General features: G+C 39.8%; 2 protein-coding genes across 2 annotated transcripts; one reads left to right on the top strand and one right to left on the bottom strand.

Moving 5' to 3' along the window:
- Positions 1-1994: 1994 nt before the first annotated feature.
- LOC139650636 (uncharacterized) lies at positions 1995-3765 on the bottom strand. The gene is made up of 3 exons (XM_071527362.1): positions 3739-3765; positions 3349-3537; positions 1995-2887 (listed from the first exon to the last, which is right to left on the bottom strand). Exons 2-3 carry the CDS (start codon positions 3388-3390, stop codon positions 2693-2695), a joined length of 237 nt encoding a protein of 78 aa, XP_071383463.1. The 5' UTR covers positions 3391-3537; positions 3739-3765; the 3' UTR covers positions 1995-2692.
- A 2548-nt stretch (positions 3766-6313) lies between these two features.
- LOC139650634 (monocarboxylate transporter 2-like) lies at positions 6314-9543 on the top strand. The gene is made up of 4 exons (XM_071527360.1): positions 6314-6530; positions 6770-6913; positions 8365-9231; positions 9344-9543. The coding sequence occupies exons 1-4, from the start codon at positions 6314-6316 to the stop codon at positions 9541-9543; spliced, it is 1428 nt and encodes a 475-aa protein (XP_071383461.1).
- Positions 9544-19265: the final 9722 nt, after the last annotated feature.

Here is a 19265-nt window from a genome sequence, read left to right as displayed (position 1 = left end):
GTATGGTACAATCTCTGGGGAAGTGGCCAGAGGTAGAGCGTGCAGTACTGTGTTTTAACTTTGTATTTCTAAAGATGGCTTTTCGCATAAAGCTTGGAGGATGAGGAGAGGACAGCAGTGAATATCTATGGAGGTCCAGGGAGAGGGGCGTCTTAGCCAGATGAGGGAAGTTTCTGAGAATGCTAATGAGGTACTTGATTTTGCAATACGATCGTAACGTCTTCCCATCCAAGGAATTTGAACGTAGGTTGATGCTAAGGTAGCGACCCATGTTTGACTGTGATGACTGTGTAATTGATACTTTTGAGCCTATATTGATTTAGGCCGTAGAAGCATAACCATCAGGTATCTAGGAAATACAAGAAGATACACAGTATTAATATTCCTTTCAATGTCAGTGACCAAGTTCTGAAACAAAGCTACATGTAATTTGTACTAACTTCTATCTCTGTTTATGCAGAATATAAAGTTTGAAAACAACCTATCATCCCTTGAAGAAAAACATGACAAAGTTGAAAAATAAAAACGCAACCTATGCTCAACACATGGGGCCCTACCAGTGTGGTATATCAATATCACGGTCGCATGACTGGTCAGAACAGAGCCACATTCTCACTGGTATAAACAAGTCGCTCTTAAAGGAGTGTGCATGCTTTCATGTACCAAGGGAGGAGCTGATCACTTTGTGTACAAACACTACATGTGCCAAAATAGCCATGCACTTCCACTATTTCCTAGTACTGTGTCCCTTCTGAAATGTAACATGAAGCCTTTGAGCAATATAACAATCTATATGGCCTGTAAAAATAAATCTCTCTACAGTCACAAGATCTGTCTGCAAGGTCACAGAAATTTGAGAACACGGGTAGCTGTGTCCTTAGTTGCTCTTGTTTGGCTACATATCTTAACACATACACATCTGTATGTTTTTTACTATGTAACTTGAATAAAACATAATTAGTGCATAAATAATCATACATATACACACATAAAAACAGCTTTCTTCAGAGCACTGACAAAGAGAAAGGCAAATGGCTTAGGTGCGTTATAGTCAAACATCTACCATGATTGTTTTCCACTTGAGTGGGGGAAGGTCATGTACCAAAGGAGCTTATAGCTAGTCTAACCTTGAAAGAAAATGTCTGAAAAATGACTGAAAAGTTACCTGAGACACGATACCTAGTTTTTCTTCTATTTTTGCAATTCTTCTTTAACCAATTCTGTCCTTTGATGTCCAGTACACCACTTCAGACATGCTGTCAGAAGAACCATGTTTTGATACTTAATTCCATTCTTGTCCCGTGTAGGGCTCTAATCCTATTGGCTGAGCTCAGCTGAGGGGCGGACGTGCCTGCCCTCTGGCTGACCAATGTAAGACCACACAGGCTTAAGGTCATGTGTTGTCATTGCTGACTGCAGGACTGGAAGCAGAAGTCTAAAATTAGGTGAGGCGATAACTCAAGGGTCTCAGTGAGTTAAGGTTGGCACTTACGTCACAGCACATGAAAACACACTTCCCTCTGATAAAGGTATAGGACAGACAGGGAGTAAAACCGGTAACCAGTACTTTGATTCTTAGAAACTGTGCACAGTTCACTGGGTATATATGGTATGGTCTTGCATGGTTTATCAAAATGCTGATTCTAGTCAAGTATATAAAACAAACTGAAATGGGGATGTCATATTTCACAGAGCTGTTTTGTAAACATCATTCTGAATCACATGCATCCCTCAACCGTTGTCAAGCACATGCTGTTCCCATATTTGCTTCTCTGTGCTGTATTGTTGATGAAACATGCTCCAGACAAGAGAGGCTCATGGGAGATTAGACAGACTTGAGTGTCTGTATGCGACTGTCCAGCATAGTGAGAAATTACTGAGAATATTTTGTCACTTCGCTCAATTTTGGTTTTACAGGTGCTTTTATTCTCAGATCGACTAACATAGAAATTTTTACCTGGTATTGTAGATAACATTCATTGTCATTTGAGGTTACATTTATTAGCCTTAAAAATAAAATGAAACATTCAGTGAATATACCAATCATTATTTTTATATATCAGACAATCCCTGAGTAGTAACAATTTCACTCACAGCGGAATGTTTTTTTTTTTTTAGAACTACAATGACATCTAGTGGCAGGTTCACAACAGTTACTGGAGATCTACTTTTATCTGCAGTCCAATCGATGTCTATGAGTTAAACTACAAGAAATTGACTGTTTTTACTTCCTTAAAAGACTTAATCCATAATACAGTATTCATGTTACCCATTGTTAGGTTCGAATTTTATTTGGCATCAAAAGTTTGTTTGTTTTGTTAGAAATCTTTTAAGACCCTTGTTTTTAAGCGTTTTTGCAGTCTCACCAACACAAATCTGCTGATTTTGTCATCTTTTGACTTTTTAATCATTTGTTGTTTATGCAGTATTTTTTTATCACTTTGCTTCTATGCTTTATCACTGTGGAAATAAATAAACTGAACTAAGTAAAGTCTATTCAGACCGAGTCTAATTGTCATAGGCAAAGAAATTCACAACAACATACACATTTCATCAGGCAGCCTATATTTCCCTCCAGCAACACAGGAGCTTTAAAACTCTTCCAATCCATACAGTTTTTATCTTACACTTATTAACATTGAATATAATTTACTTAGCATATACAGTACATCATTTTTTCTCTGACCAAGGGTCATTGTGTTTTCCTTGTACAGTGTCCTGCAGTGCACTCATCCCCACGCCCAGTCCACCTCAGGCGATTCCTGGCAAAGATGGCATATGACTTGTCCATAAACGGCCTCACGTGTGGCCACATCATGAAGCGACCCATCCAGCCGAGGCCCACTGCACTGTACATGACTGCAAATGCTGGAATCCCACGGTGAACCTGCCGATACCACAGGAGGTTAGCAGATAGGCAAAATACTACATTTTGGCTAGTTTGTTAGGAATGCACAACAAACTTCCCCTTTGACACAGCAGGTTTTTGATATTATGATTTGCTCTGTGCCGTTACCATGATTCATTTGCCAACTTTTGGCATTATGTGAGAGATATATATGAGGATTTGAATCACGATAGCCTGTTTGCCCGCGGCTAATCATTTTTAGTCTGGGTTAAGAGCAAAATCACCTTCACTTGCCAGCTTGAATGTGGGCTAATGGGGATGGCACAGTGAAGCCAGGTTGGAGCCCACAATCCTCATGTTTCATCCCTGGCTGCACCTCATATATTTATGCAATATTTTGTCCTGTAGTTGTTGGACATAAAACTAAAACAGACTTCCAAAATGGTACTTTGACATATCCCACTCTTTATACTTGTAAAGTGGATGGAATTGGACTTTACCTCATCTTTCTCATCAATCACATGCATTTCCTCCATGGCCATCTCGTAGCTGACTCCCTTGTTCTTTTCTCCATCATAACCTGGGAGGGCGATATCAATAAACTCTACTTTCCCCGGTCGATTTCTCTGCAGGTATTTGAGGAACCGGATCTCTGTCACGCATACAGGACAAAGTCCATCATACAGCACCTGTAACAGAGAACGTCATGGATCATAAAACACGCCTGCCTTCATTCTAGTGTTTAGATGTACTACTTAGCATATTACACTCACAGTACAAGAGCAAAACCAGAGAAGTAGTAACTTAGTAACTTAATACTTCTGTGCTTTTTGAAGCTATAACAATATTTAACTGAACAGTACTTGTCCTTGGGTTAAATATTTCAGTACCCTTTCCACCTCGGCTGCTTGAACACGGTCTGCCCATCCCTTATAATGTAACTAGCTTTGTAAACACAAACATGTCTATGGCAGCAACTTTCCTTACCCTGACACCTCCAGACTCAGTGGTGAAGGTCCGATGCTGGTGGTTCAAGAGGGCTGGTGTCGTCCTTATCACGGCCCTTGAATTAGTACAGGTAGGAAATCCTCTGACCAAACCTGAGATTAGGCATGTTCTCACATTGGCAAGCATCTGGAAATACAGTGAATCCACCAAAATTGCGAACTAAGCAGCTAGGTAGCAACACCCAGAGTGTATACCTTCACTACAGCCACACCAGGCTAAACCTAAATATAATTAGTTATTAGGATGAATGAAAAGGTAACGTTAGCAAACTCCATGTAACTAATGTAGCTACAAGCTAACATTACATTCACGTGTTACACAACTGGTTGAGTAACAATAACACTCAAAGCAATGGACGCTCACTGATGTCGTTCAACAAAAACCGTAAGAAACTGGGTATTGGGTCAATCGCAGAGCAGGCACTATACCTCGCCTGTTTTGTCTCACAACATTAATTCCACACAAGCTTTGAATTTATGGTTTGATAGACACCAGCTAACGCTACATAACCTTGTTGGTTCGGCCACAGCTGTCCGGAGCATGGAGGGGGCGTGGTGTGTTATGGCCATAGAAATACATTGGATAGAACGGGCATTCCCATTCAGCATTCAAACAGATTGCATTCAAACCAGCGTTCCAGGACGGTCGGCGGCTGTAATCTCGCGTAGTTAGACCTTGGAACAACAGTTGGGTTAGAAAAGGGCGGAGACGTTCATGGCGCTCGTGCTCACCTAGGCTACCTACTACTAGCATCTAGTCCCGAAGACAACAGAACATTTTTATTTTATTTAATAACTTGCAAAGTACAATAAAAAGGCAATATTGTACAATATAAACAATTAAAGATCAAAAATGCTGTCTTTTTAAGTAGGTCAAAATTTGACAACCGTGCCTTGTACAGTACGGTTTATCTCAGTTTCAGCCGATGTCCATTAAATGCTTAAGGAACGCTTCTTCTCCACAAAAGGTAGCACATTAGTTTATAGCCTTTAAGGGGTTAAGTTAGATAAACAGAGTATGCCAGGCTTTAGATGGAATGTGCTTTCCAAGCTCCCCCTTCTTAAGAGGTCAGGGGACCTGCAGCGGGGCATGGGGCCCTCGCAACAAACAAGATTCCATCAAGGGTGGACTAAGTGTGGAGAAGGGCTGTCCATTTTGAAGTTCATCTGAGACTGTTCAACATGTGTTTGTACAATGTAAGCATGTGGAACCTGTTCTGGATTTGTTGGATGTACTCTGTGGGAGGCAAGGAGTTTCCCTGTGGGGCTGTTTAGTTTGGGACCAGTCTATTAAGGAAGAATTAGATGGTTAGCAAGAAAGCTAAACGTGTGTTGCTTCGTGTTTGGTCAGGCCAAACTGGCCACCTGGCTGACCAGGAGACACAAGGTGTAGCCGGGGAGTGGGCCCACAGACCCGCTGTTAATGTTCAGGGGGATGGTCTCTGCGTGCCTTAGGGCAGAATTACACTCTGGTTATTGATACTGCTGGATTTCAGAGTGTGGTGTCGTGTCTGGAGCTGTATGTACTACTGGGGAAGAAGGGGTGTCTATATGTAACTGTTACAGTTTTCTTCAGGGGCTGTTCAGGTTTGCAGTGTGTGCTACTGTTTGGCTGTGAGTATTGTTTTGCATCATGTTTCGCTGCATGTTTTGTTCATTTCAATGTCTACCGATGTATGCCATGTGTATTGTTGCTTTATAGTGTGTTGCATTGTGGCTCGGTCAGTTTGACATTTTGGGTGGGAGGTGTGAGCAAGTGTGTGTGTGTGTGGGTGAGGGTGGTTATGGAGTGTTATGGGAATGGGGTTTTTAGCATAGTGGCTGGTTTTTCGGGTGTTTGTTTTAGGTGAGATGTTTTATTAAAGAACATCAAAAGTCAAAGTCTCCTCTCTCTCTCTCTCTCTCTCTCTCTCTCCCTCCCTCTCTCTCTCCCTCTCTCTCTCTCTCTCTCTCTCACACACACACACACACACACACACACACGGTACAAAGGGCCTTAACACGAGCACATCCCCCAGCCTTGAAAAAGATGAAAAAAATAAGTAATGTTTTTACTTGACCGATAGATGTTGTTACTTGACCTTGTCTGGGATTGACTTTTACTTTTTGACTCATAGCCAGACCTCTGGAGATCAAAATCATCAGCTAGGGTTATTGCTCTTTTTGTGTATGGTCACTTGTATTTATCAATAGAGGAGCAGACCAAGCACACGTGATCAGATCAAAGGCCTTGCAACAGGGCCTTTCTAAGAAAGATATCCACAGCCTGGCACATCGACGTTGTTCAGGACTTGGGGAACACAGTTCCAGGGATTGTGCAGAGGTGAGCTCTTAAGATACTTATGCTTTACTCATGCATTACCATTGCTGTAGCATTGCTCAGAAAATATACAGCTGCTTTTCGATTCTGATCACTTCTTTTAACATTGTTTCTACTATCCAGCCGAAGAAACAAATAATGCCCCCTGCGGCAGCCACCAACCTAGACTACACCCCGCCAGATGGAGGCTGGGGTTGGGCTGTAGTCTTTGGTGCGTTCATCTCCATAGGTTTCTCCTATGCCTTTCCTAAGTCCCTAACCATCTACTTTAAGGAGATTCAGGAGTATTTTTCAGTTTCCTACAGTGAGATTGCCTGGGTGTCCTCAATTATGCTTGCTGCTATGTATGCAGGAGGTAAGTAGCCTTTGTATATTTTGGATTATTTGACAAAGTCTTGTGAAAAAAAAATCAGCACATTCCCACACAACATATTCCAAGGACATTTAGACTTTAGACGTGATTCTAAAATTCCTGTCATACAAATTTCTTATCCCTGTATTTCAGCAAAATAGAGACCGCCTAAGTGCTGTAAACTGTGACAGAAAATTAAAAGAAGCTTCCAGAGAGGTAACGTGTTTCTCTCCTCTGTGCAGGACCTGTGAGCAGTATACTTGTTAACCGCTATGGCAGCAGACCTGTAGTTATGGTCGGGGGGCTCATGGTTTCGACTGCCATGGTGACCGCTTCTTTTGGCAGTAGTATCCTACACTTGTATCTGTGTGTTGGTGTAATTGGAGGTAAATAATAATTTTTCTTGGTTTCTTTTATGATAATTTTCCTTGTTGTTAATTGCAAATTCCCTTAGTTAATTCAGACTTCAGACTAATTAATTCTCCAGTAAGGTTGCTGCTGTTCTATCTAATGTTTGCTTTATGTTGCCTAGTTTTGACTGGCTGGGAACAGAGGAGGATGAATTGATAGTAGAGTAAGGGTTATATCCTCCCACTCATAGACAAGAGTAGTGTTTTGATCATTCAGAGCCAGTCCACTAGGATCCTCTCTGCGTCCCTGTGTGGGGTCATTTTGGGCCATTTTGTGCAGTGTGTCAATATTTGTCATGGTCAAGTCATTATAAAATATCAATGCCCTACAAAAAGGCATTGTTTTGGGTGCTATTGAAGTAATGGGATTTGTCATTTCAACTTGGCTTATTTGGAAAATCTATACATGCATCTATGCCAAACTGAATCAGTGTGTAGCTTCACTTCACAGTGAACAATCTACTGCACAAACAAACTTCTCAGACTTTAAACTGAATCTTTATTCTAGTGTAGATACTGTGGCAAGGAAAACAGTATGTGTAAATAACCAAAGTAGACTGCTTTTTTTTGTCATATTTTGAATCAAAGTGTTTGTCCATTGTACAGATAAAAATAATGTCATATGAGAAATAATAAAAAAAGTTTAAATATTTACTTGTAACCAAACATCTATTATCAGATGAACTCTAGTTTTACAACTGTAAGTCTGGCAAAATGTGTTTCGCAATTCCTGGGAGTAAATCCAGAATATAGTTGTTGTTGTTTTTTTTGTTTTTTTTTATAAATCAGCTTAATGTTGCTCAGCCAATGGCCAGGTCTTAAGTACTCCAAGCAGCTAAAAAATGTCAGCCTCCCAATGGGCCTCCTTACGGTGGACATGGGTGTTTCACTTGTGGGGTTTTTCAAGGCTAATGCCTTTATCAGCCTGAGAGGCAGTAGGATGAGCGTTACAGGCTCCTCTGGTTGCTCATGCTGCAGTTTAAGCAACAAGTCAATCAATTTATGTCACACACTCCAGAGTAGTCTGACGCAAAGCTGGTCTTCTGCTGAAAACTCATTAACACCATTGAAAAAAATGAAATACAGTATTTTGGTCAAGAATTTCTCCAAGGCAATATTTTTTTTGTATCTATTACTGAACTAGGTGTCCACTTGTTTTCTCCTCAAGGGATACTAATATGATTTTTTCTTTTGTAGATAACGTAAATGTCACTTTTCATTCTTCTAGATAATTTCTTCTAAACCTTTATCTAGTCTAGAAAGAAACTGTATTGTACTGTGATTATCAAATTAAAAATTGATTCTAATAAGACAACAGACCACTTCACAAGAGTTTCATAAGGGTTTTTTATTGCCATTGTATGTTCATATGATCCAAGGGAGATTCCTTATTCATAACATGTTAATGAAGCATATTATTTCAACAGGTTTTGGCCTTGCCTTCAACCTGCAGCCTGCCCTCACAATCATAGGTACTTACTTCCAGGTCAAAAGGCCGATGGCAAATGGGCTCGCTATGACGGGAAGTCCAGTTATCCTCTCCACTCTGGCTCCTCTCAATCAGTTCCTGTTTGATTCCTTCGGCTGGAGAGGGAGCTTCCTCATCCTGGGAGGCTGTGTTTTGAACTGCTGTGTAGCCGGTTCTCTGATGAGGCCAGTCAACAAAAAGGTAAAACCCAAACCTGACGCTGAACCGCCCCAGCCGAACGGAGCGGCCGCTGAGAAAGCTGCTGCTGAGGACACTGGTGCACAGTCAGCTGGCCACCTAACTGAACGAGAGCAAAGTGAGCGCAGTAGGAGTCCGGGCTGTGCAGGCAAATTCATAGATGTGTCACTTTTCAGACACCGGGGCTTCCTGATCTACCTCATTGGTAATGTGGTCATGTTTTTTGGCTTTTTTGCACCAGTGGTTTTCCTGGCCCCATATGCCAAGGATCAAGGGATCGATGAATATTCAGCCGCTTTCTTGCTCTCTCTTTTTGCCTTGGTGGACATGTTTATCAGACCAGCGACTGGTCTCCTAGCCAACACCAAATGGATTAGGCCTAGGATCCAATATCTTTTCAGTTTCGCAGTTACGTATAATGGCCTATGCCACCTTTTATGCCCACTGATACCTGGATATGTAGGCCTGGTTGTTTATGCTGTCTTCTTTGGTTTGGCTTTCGGTATGGTTTCTTCACTGCTCTTTGAAGTTCTGATGGATCTAGTTGGAGCTCAGCGCTTCTCCAGTGCAGTTGGACTTGTCACCATTATTGAGTGTGGCCCAGTGCTTCTTGGTCCTCCAATTTCAGGTTAGTACATTTACAGCTTCATGGAAATTAAGATTTTTTAATTTGAGCTTTAACTTTGCTGGAAATCCAGGCATCTGTAAAATTCTGAGTGTTTTGTCATGTTCTCTTTCAGGGGCACTGGTTGATGTTTACGGGGACTACAAATACATGTACTATGCATGTGGTGTGATGATGCTGGTGCCTGGCATATTTTTCTTCATAATGCATTACTTCAACTACAAGAGACTGGATGAGGAGGAGAGGGAGAGGCAGAGTTTAGCTATGGAGATGAGGACTGCAAAGCTGTCTGTAATGGAGGAGGGAGATGAATAACAAATTCAGAATGAGCCAGGATGATAAAACAGCGAATGAGACAGATGGCTGAACCTGCTGACCATCATTTTATTTTAACGGGTATATGGGAGATGATGCTGCATGGGCTTTACTACAGGAAATACTGTATATTGGTTGTGATTGATTAAAATGATTTTCTGTTTTGGACTTTGACTGTTGGACAACTTTTGGTAACATTTTCTGGCACATATCTGTAGATCAACATTTGGTATTTTTAATGGCTATTTTTATATGTAGTTATTATTACATTATGTGTTAGCTGTTTATAGCCTTTGATCATAAATCATCCAGAACTGTCCCTGATCCATTTAGTAGTATTATTGTTATGGTTCTATAAATTGATGTGGTTCCTTCAAAATCCACAATGTGGGAAATGCGTGTATGCTTTACTATGTATTTATTATTATTGTCTTTTTACCACTAGATGGCATTGAACACTATCATGTGAGACATCAAGGTGTCACACATCTCTCCTACAATAAAACAAGAGGCAAATTCATTGCAGTAGTTTGGTCTTTAGAGTGCGCTCTGTCATATAAAATTCAAACTGCTTTACTGACAAAAAGCTCCAAAACAATTTTGCTTAGAGTACAGGCCAGGCCAGTCCTACAAATTATTATTATAATACAAAATATTTTGTAGTGTTTAATCTTTTGTTTATCTTTCACAGACCAAAGTAATTTTGTAGGCCAGCATCGTATAACTGACATATATAGCAAGTGTATTCCAGTACATAATCCCATCGTCAGCTTACTTTATCTTAGTGAGATCAAAGATTCCCCTTTGTCACATGATGCAGAAAATATCTGACAGCAACTGTTGTGAGGGTAATTACACAGAACACAACAGGAGTATTGACCAATGATCACATGCCAGGTTACGTGCCCATATAGTAAACTGGTCTCAGATCAGACCTTATAAAATATTGTATGATTACAGGCCCGGTGCTGAGCCTTGAGCAACTCCAATACAAGATACATGGGACGGCCATTACGGAAAAGAACAATGCTATTATTACAGATAGATCCTCAAATGATCCATCCTCATCGTGTCCCTGTAAGGCACATATTGACCCCATATTCCAGATGGCAGGAAAATTGCTTATCTGAGGGAATCAATATGTGTATTTCTAACCTTTGATAACATTATCTGAAAAACAAATAAACATTGTAAGTCCGAGGCAAAGAATCTAGGGGCGGGTGGTCTTCTCTTGCAGGTTCTGATTTCATTTTCAACTTGGAGCAGGCATGACTGATTTGTTAAAGGCTGTCCTTACTCATAATGCAGGTGTTACTGTAATTATTTGCATGTATGGGCAAATGGCTGATTGGCACAAGGACCAGGGTGACTTAGCAATCCTGATGGCATTTACAGGGAAGTTCAATGGGCGGACACAAACTGAGAAAGTGAGGACCTCCAATTAGTGGCAGTTCCCATAAGCTCTGTGTATCATCTCCTCACTGAACAGCTTGAACATAATCACTGTGATGAACTGTGACTGATGTCAGTAAATCTGACTTTAATTGAGACCCAGAAGATTGAATCCAGGCAGCTTTGCAGTCAATCCCTTTGATAACTGCTACTGTGGGGAGACATACAGTATGAAGCAAGCTACAGAAATTAAAGATAATACAGCAAGATGTGAGAATATTTTTAGCAAGCATTTATGTTATAAAATCGTGTTTGCCATATATTAATCTATGCCATGTATTGATTAAGATTGAAGGATACTCATTATACTGTATCGACAGATATTGGGCCACATCATATTCTAATGAGAGTGTTAACAGTATCATGGGGACTAATTGGGTACTCATTTTTGGAGTTCACTTTCCATTTGGGGACACCACTAAGAGTTTATTATGCAACTGTGGACCTATTAATTCAAAGCTCCAGAACTGAATAGCTATCAATTTGAACAATTGCACCCCAACTCCTGTTTTAACACCGTGGTTGGGATGTCTGAAAAGTAGGGAGTGATACCGTCTGTTTAATCCAACATGTTTGTTAATAATCTCCGCTAATCTTCTTTACCCACAGCAGCAGAACTAATCTGTCTTCACAATGTTTACACTCTGAGGGAGGGCCACGTCATGTGAATACCAGAGACTTAAGACTTTATTCTACAGCCCTGTGGATGGAGCTATTAACTCTAACACGTCGCCGGTCCAAGATAAACATGGATAGCTGGGCCTCTAACATGGATATATTGGGGATGTTGAGATGTACCAGCAGACAGAGGAGCAATTGCCATGCCAATCTGTCCAAGGAGCTTTCAAGGACTCAATCACACCTCCCAGAGACTAGAGACACCATGTGTGTCTTTGTTGATCACCATCTCTGATAAAGCACAAGATTTACTGTGAATACTACATTGGGTGAAAAAAACAGCACAGGAGCATTCACCCACTCTGCACTCAAAATCAATAAACTCGGCAAACAGTGAACATAACATGGCCCATGGTCACCCTGTTATTTACACGCAGTAAGATAGTCAATATTCCCATATATAATGCTGACAATTTGATTTTGACTATAGCACCAGTGGTCAAACTTTGAATTTTCTCTGTAAAACATCTGAACGTAGTGTGTGTAGAAAGAAGAGCAGAGGATGTGTAGATTTTGTTTTACCTTCGACAATCCCTAGAGGGCAGACTGCATCAATTATCCAGATGGAAGAGAACTATTCAACAAAATACACAGATGGCTGGTTAAAATAGATACTGTTCATCTTCAAGTGGAAAGATGTCAAGAGAGCGACATACTGTACCGAGGATGTATAAACTGGTTATTTGTCAAAGACATAGCGAAATCATATTGTAAAAATAAACCTCAACTACCTTAATTTTGGGTGAATACTTTCCGTCGAAATCCCTGTTTCTAATATAAATGTCCATGTTACCAGAGTGAGACAGTTTGATATTATAGGCTCTAGGCTAGGCGAACTGTGCTAGTACAGCACATCTGGCTTCCTCGTGGAATGCAAATGGGACCAAACAGAGCCCTTATGAAGAAGCCCATTTTTTGAACTCAGACAAAAGCGGAACTTAAACCCCCAAACTACTCAATTATGACTAACACTTGTAAAAGAAATTGAGAAGCAAAGCAAAAGGACTTAATGAGATTATGTTACCCATAATTAACAAACTGTGAAACACATTTCCCCAAACCGAGAACAGTGTGGCTTTTTTGTCTGCCGTTAAGTCTAAGAATGTGTGAATTATCATCCACACACACATTTACCCCACTTTTCAGAGTTGACAATGCACAGCCCCTGACCAATATCCTTAATCTGCCACTCAAAATACATTAAGCCTTTGTGAGAACAAATGCGTGTCTCCGAAACATTGGTTGTGGAGTCTCTCTGCAGCCTATTAGAACCATTGTTCCTCTTTATCTGGTGAACACAGACAACCACTAAAGCTTGCATGTCTGAGAATGGTGGTGCTGTTGTGAGCATATTATAGGAAGAATGGATTGTCCCATGGATTACAATCTAGCCTCTGAATACTACACCGAATTATATTGCTATATATATACATATAAACACATTTGATTGAAGAGCTGAAGAACAGAATGACAATAAAACCACTCACAAGTGTTAGCATGTGCACATAGCATAGCACACATTGTGCAGTCATGCCCTCAGATAGATGTGAGCTGTGGCATGGGGATGGTAAAAAAGTAAGTGGGCTGTGCTATCAATCTATCAGGGCAGCACAATTGAGCGACCAATTTGACCCGAGAGATAACACTGTAAGATTTCATTTAATTCCTCAGTCTTAATTTGGAAAATCGTATTGAATCTAAGATAGTTCCCAATCCCCATTTGCAGACGCCCGAGATAGCCATTCCAGCGTCGTGTCCTTAGGGATCGACACCCAGGCCCTGGCTGAGACTGAAAGCATGACAGAGAGACTGGGCATGGAGAAAGGAGAAGAGCAGAAATAATTATAAGAGCAACTGAGGCGTATCGGCTTGTCCTTGCCTCAAAATGAAAAGCAGGATGAAACATGATGGCACAAATCAACTGCGAGCCCGTATAGCCCGTTTCAGTCATAACATCTGTGTAATTACATATCAGGAACCTTGTAATACTGGGATTCTGTTACCATATTGTGTCATATGCACGTTTCTGGCTCGGACACAGAATCATTAAGTGTGTCATTACCCAGAGCCAATATGGCAGACGAACAGGGAATTCCAATGGTTGTCAATGATGATGGTAGCTTTTGTACCATCACTCGGAATGTGGGAGGCATTTGACTCTTACTTTGATACTGCAAAGTGCACTGTCATTTTTTTGTCCCCTTACTGCGCAGAAAAAAAAGTTTTGAGTACACTGGCAATTACTGTTGTGAATGAGCGCTATAGTAGCTGAAGTGAATCGATGTCCTTAGAGGTTCTTTGTGTTTCAAGGGCAGTCTCTCCTGAGTCTCACACAGACATGATGAGGTTGTTGACTGTGACAGCTGCCTCTCTAAGCCCGCCAAAGGTGTGTGATTAAGTTCCCATTCTTTTCCTAAAGAGAGGTGGAGCTATTTAGAAACCCATAAACCATATGGTCAAGTCAATAAAAAAGTCTTGAATGTGTGGACACTATAGGCTTTCTCACAAAGACACGGTGATAGAAAATGGATGCTCTCAGGAGGTATACATTGTGTCTTTGTGTAACAGTCTACTGTATGTAGCACGATCTTGTTGTTTTATTACATCACATACTGTAGTAACAATTGAAGAGCAGTTGTAAGAATACACAGGCAGAAGAAAGTGCTTCAAAATCCAATGGCTTGAGACAATAGAAGTATTATTTTGTAATTTAGAAATGCTGTTTCAAGGTCTCCCAAAATAAAACCCATATGAGGTCTTTGAAAAATGGAAGAGATTTCCAAACACGAGTATGTTTTGAATATTTCATTTCATTTATTTAACCATAATTTATCCAGGTTAGTCCTGCTGAAAACAAGAATTTTTCAAGGCAAACCTCGCCAAGACAGCAGCAGTCTGTTTAGTTAAAACTGGAGAACAATAAAGACGTTTCATAATAAGTGACAGACAAAAACAAGATGACAGTCAATAAACAGAAGCACAGTCCTAAAACAGATCCGCGAGAAATCCTGTCTTCCCATTGCTCAAACCGATGTTCTCAATTTATCATCAGATAGATTCAATTTATAATACCACAGCACACTTGTCCATTAGGTTTTTTCCCAGCTACCCATCAATTTTAAAGCAGCTTACAGGGGGCACTGACACATATGAAAATAATCTGAAAACCTTTTCTGAGATAACAGCCAAAATTTATCTCAGAGTTTCCAGATTCACCATCTGTGGCACCAGCATCATGACCACCAGTTACTGGGTTTTTCACAGACTTCTTTCAAAAAAGAAACATCACATACTTTAAACCTACCTCCTATGTGCACATTGATTGAAACATTCTCCTTTCTTAACAGAAGCCATTATCTCCAACTGTATTCACTGGACCCAGGCAGTGCTGAGGATTGAGGTGTGGCTCGAGGTCATTAGCTATGAAGTGTGGCGAGCATGACTTAAAACACCATAACACCAGTATGTTTTGACACATACTATCACACTATCATCATCTGAAAAGTGCACATTAACTAGGTATGAAGACTGACACCATACAGTACTGACATTAGTAGACAGTGAGTTTATTTTAGAAGGAAAAGTATATATATACTGTATATATATATTTTTTAAGTTCAAACCTGCAGGGATCCCAGTGGCTTAGTGGTATAGAAAGCATATTACATGCTCATAATGTCACAGGTTTTAATTCTCACACTGATTATCCTCTCTCTCTCTCTCCAATGTTTTATGTTACTCCTCTTTACTTTAGATTATCTAAATAAATAAGATTATCTAAATAAATAAATGCAATGAATGTGTGAATATGTCAAAAGCACTCAATTGAATGGTGCTCAATATTTTATATCATGAGCCCAAATGCACCATTTACAGTATATGTCTCAGAACACTCACTATAAAGAGTGTTTTTGGGACAGTTAGTGTTATTCAAGTACCAGCAATATAAGAATTGTAACTCTCCGCATTCAGTGGCTGCTCAGTTGCAACCACAGTTTGGGTGTCTAAACAATTTATGTTTACAGTGATGCTTAGTTGCTGCTTTAGTCTTCTTCCACATCTACAAGGAAACGCTTTGGTTTATTCATGTGATCTTTAAAGAAATCAGAATGTGTAGCTTATTGCATGTGTTGCAAATATATTGGTTCCTAATGTCAGCTCATGTCTTTACACCAGACACTGATTCCACATCATTTCACAAGTCATAATTCTGTTATTTACCCCCTCTGAAATCAATGCTGTCATTCCAGTTTGCCAGGAAAGACAGATCAATTCCAGATAAACCTTAAATTGCTTACTAGAGCATTTGATTATCAAGTATTTGTTTGTAGTGCAATATGTGTGTAGGCTCCAATGAAGCTAGACGTAAGAATTAGAAATGCTTTTCTTAACATTTCCCATTTATATAGATAAATTAAGCCTGTAAGAATTATTTTGATAGAGATTTTCATAGAGATTTTCTAGAAAACAGTTGCACTGAAGTCTGGCTAACTTTTTTCATTAACGGAGAATAGTATGCATAATCACCTGAGGGAGCTGACAAACTAGCACTGAATACAAACCACATAACTCACAAGTTGCCTCCTGCGCAGCCAATCAACTTTAATGTATTGTAATGTATTCATAAGGTAGGTCAGTAGTGGTGGATTGGCCCTGCCTCAGAAAATGTTTTTTATCTGGGAAGCTAATAAACAAATTTGTTAAGTCTTTTCCTTCCTTTACTGTCCATTGAAATACTGAACTCTTTTGAGTCCATGATCTATTACTAAAGTAGCCAAATTTATTTAAGTGTTTTATTAAGTGTTTTAAGAGTGTAAGGCTGTTGCAAAGTGCTTTAAAAGAACAACAAAATGACAGGTAATTTTGATTAAAAACAAGATTAAAATGAACAATTTACAATTTTAATTTTAAGAAATGAGATGAGGTGTATGTGTGTGTATGTGCATGCAAATAGATGTGTGTATATGAAAGAGCTCCAGGGCAATGGCAGGGCAGGTGTGCAGGCCCTCAGACCCCTCGGGCAGGGGAAGATGGGATAATAGTTGGTATGGAGGGAGTTATGGTAAATTTTAGGCCAAATGCTAAATTGATAGAGTCTGGACTTAAATACTGAAATGGTACCTGAATCCCTGAAATGGGCTGTGATTCATAGTTTCATGATCAGTCATTTCATAAGCAGTGTTGACCACTGATTTTTTTAAATTAAAACCAGCTTGTATTGCAGGTAAATAAACAGCTTATACAAACAAGCAAATAAGCAAAATATACACAAAAGACCAAAATTAACCTCATCATTGCAGAGTGAAGAGCATGATTGCAAGCACAGGCAGCATTATACAATACCAAAGTACCATGTTTCAAAAAGCAGTCCTCTCAGCTGTCTAAATAGGATGATTGCTGCTGGTCTGAAGGGCCCTTCAGTGAGAGGGGCACCGAAAAGGAAAGAGGGAGAGAGAGGGAGAGAGAGGTAGAGAGAGAGAGAGAGAGAGAGAGCACACGTGGGAGGTGCCAATAGAACATCTCTGATTAACTTGTTTGGTCCAGTGTACAGTGATTCTGGGGTTTGTGTGTGTGTGTGTGTGTGTGTGTGTCTAAGAATGCAACTATTTGCAGAATTTTCGACAAAGGAAAATGAAAGGAAATTTCTTTGAAGCCTGGGTCTGGATGCTCTCTTTTATAACAGCAACAATGCCCATGGCCAGGTGAAAGGACACCAGAGAAACATTGCCAGTCAAAGGAGGTCACCTTTTGTTGCAAGGATAGGCTCATCCTTATTAGCCTTTAACAGCGTGACAATCTAATTATCTCCCCATGTAATTGAGTATGGAACTAATAGCAGCCATTTATCAGTTAATAGGTTGAGATATTAACTGAGGCAGACTCACACAATTATTAAATTGTTCTGGTACTATTTCTCATGTAAAGCACTGGGGCCGAGATCTTCTCTTACACAATCAGTAATGTAACTGTTTACTTCTGCAACATTTGTAACCATATGTTACTGGATCAGCGGGAGGATTAGAATTTATTACAGCCCTTCAGTGGCTATCAGATTCAAATATGTTTCTTCTATTGTTCATATTTAAGTTCAATTCTTTATTTTTCTTTATTTTATGCCAAGAGGGGAATTTATTTGCAGGCAGGTATAAAAACATACAACGCATCACACAAATAAAAAGCAACGAGAGAAAGTAGGCAGTGACAAGTAACGCACAGACAGGCAATACGGTGAAAAAATAGACCTATTTCAGTTTTCCAGCCTGGTTCACCTGCATTATGAAAATGAGGAACCACTCTCGTCCCTTGTGCCGGATCCAGCTCTTCTTGCCATGGATTAGCATGCTCATTAGAGCCCGCGTCCATTCTGTCTTAAGCAATTGTCTTTGTCTCATCAACCCCCACATGAACTCAAGCATCAAACACGCGTAAACTGGTTCATGACATTGAGTTTAATTTGATTAGCCAATTATTTTTTGCAAATGAGAATTCTACGGGGGAATCATTCTTTAAAATATGTGTATAAAACAAATTGTTCCTCTGGAAAATGTTTCTTATTTTGAATTCTTAAAAAATATTACTGAAAATGTGATTTTTACAAGATTGTTAAAGTTGTTTTTATTATACTGTGTTGTCATAACTACAGTGTAATAATTGAAATGAAATTAAATACACGTGTAAAATACAGTAGAGAGAAGAAAAGAGAGAGACTCCAAACATCTATATGTTGTTTTCTGCTGGTGATTTATGGCAATAGCACACAATAGATGATAGGACCATAGACTTATCAATAATGCATAAGATAGTAAGAGAAATGACAGGCACTCTGCTCGTAGGTTCTCTCCAGAAGCAAGCCATAAATTTGCAGGGCAATAATAATGACTCTTCTCAGGGAAATAAAGGCCACCCTCTGCTCCCCATAGTCATAAACCTGACTCACTCTTCCATTGGTTGGAAGAAAAATGCTTCCTCTCCCCCCACACAGGAGTCATACACAGGAGGTACTTCAACCAGCCAACTTGATATGCAATCATCTCTCTTTACAGAGAAAATAATACAATTTCAGGTTTTATATTAGCTATTTTCCTATTATGCCTGTGGAGGTGGGAAGAAAAAGTGAGCACAGTAACATTGAAAAGAAGTTCACTTAAACAGCTCAGAAAAATATTCAGAAAAGATTTCCAATAATTCTTCCAGTTCAGCCATCTCCTAATCCTGTTGCGTAGCCTAGTGCAGTCTTATGTTTTGATGTATTACCATAAAATGTATTTTTTTTTAAAAAACGTTTTAAAGACAGGTTATCATTTGCTCATCTTGGGCAAGAGAGCATAGCTTACCACTGTGATATAGTTTTCTCCCTAAGAGTAAGACAGAAAGTCCTTCTTGTCTTTGGCAGAGCGCTCTTAATACCATCTCTTTTCATCGTCGATCATCCAACCATTTTTGACAAGATGACCTAACTCCAAGTAAAAACAAATTGTGTCATCACTCAGAATGTCTTTAGTCGACCTCTGCCCCTCCTGGTGAACTTCCTCCAGCTGCTCAAGTCATATTCAGTCAGCGTTGGCCCAGAACGAATACTTTGGGTTGGAGTG

The sequence above is a fragment of the Centroberyx affinis genome, unplaced genomic scaffold (genome assembly GCF_046629955.1).
Source record: "Centroberyx affinis isolate AG114_WGS23_722 - 3 ecotype Tasmania unplaced genomic scaffold, CSIRO-AGI_Caff_v1 ptg001521l_1, whole genome shotgun sequence".
NCBI lineage: Eukaryota > Metazoa > Chordata > Actinopteri > Beryciformes > Berycidae > Centroberyx > Centroberyx affinis.
The sequence above is the reverse complement of the archived record's forward strand: the minus strand, read 5'-3'. Positions and strand labels throughout refer to the sequence as shown.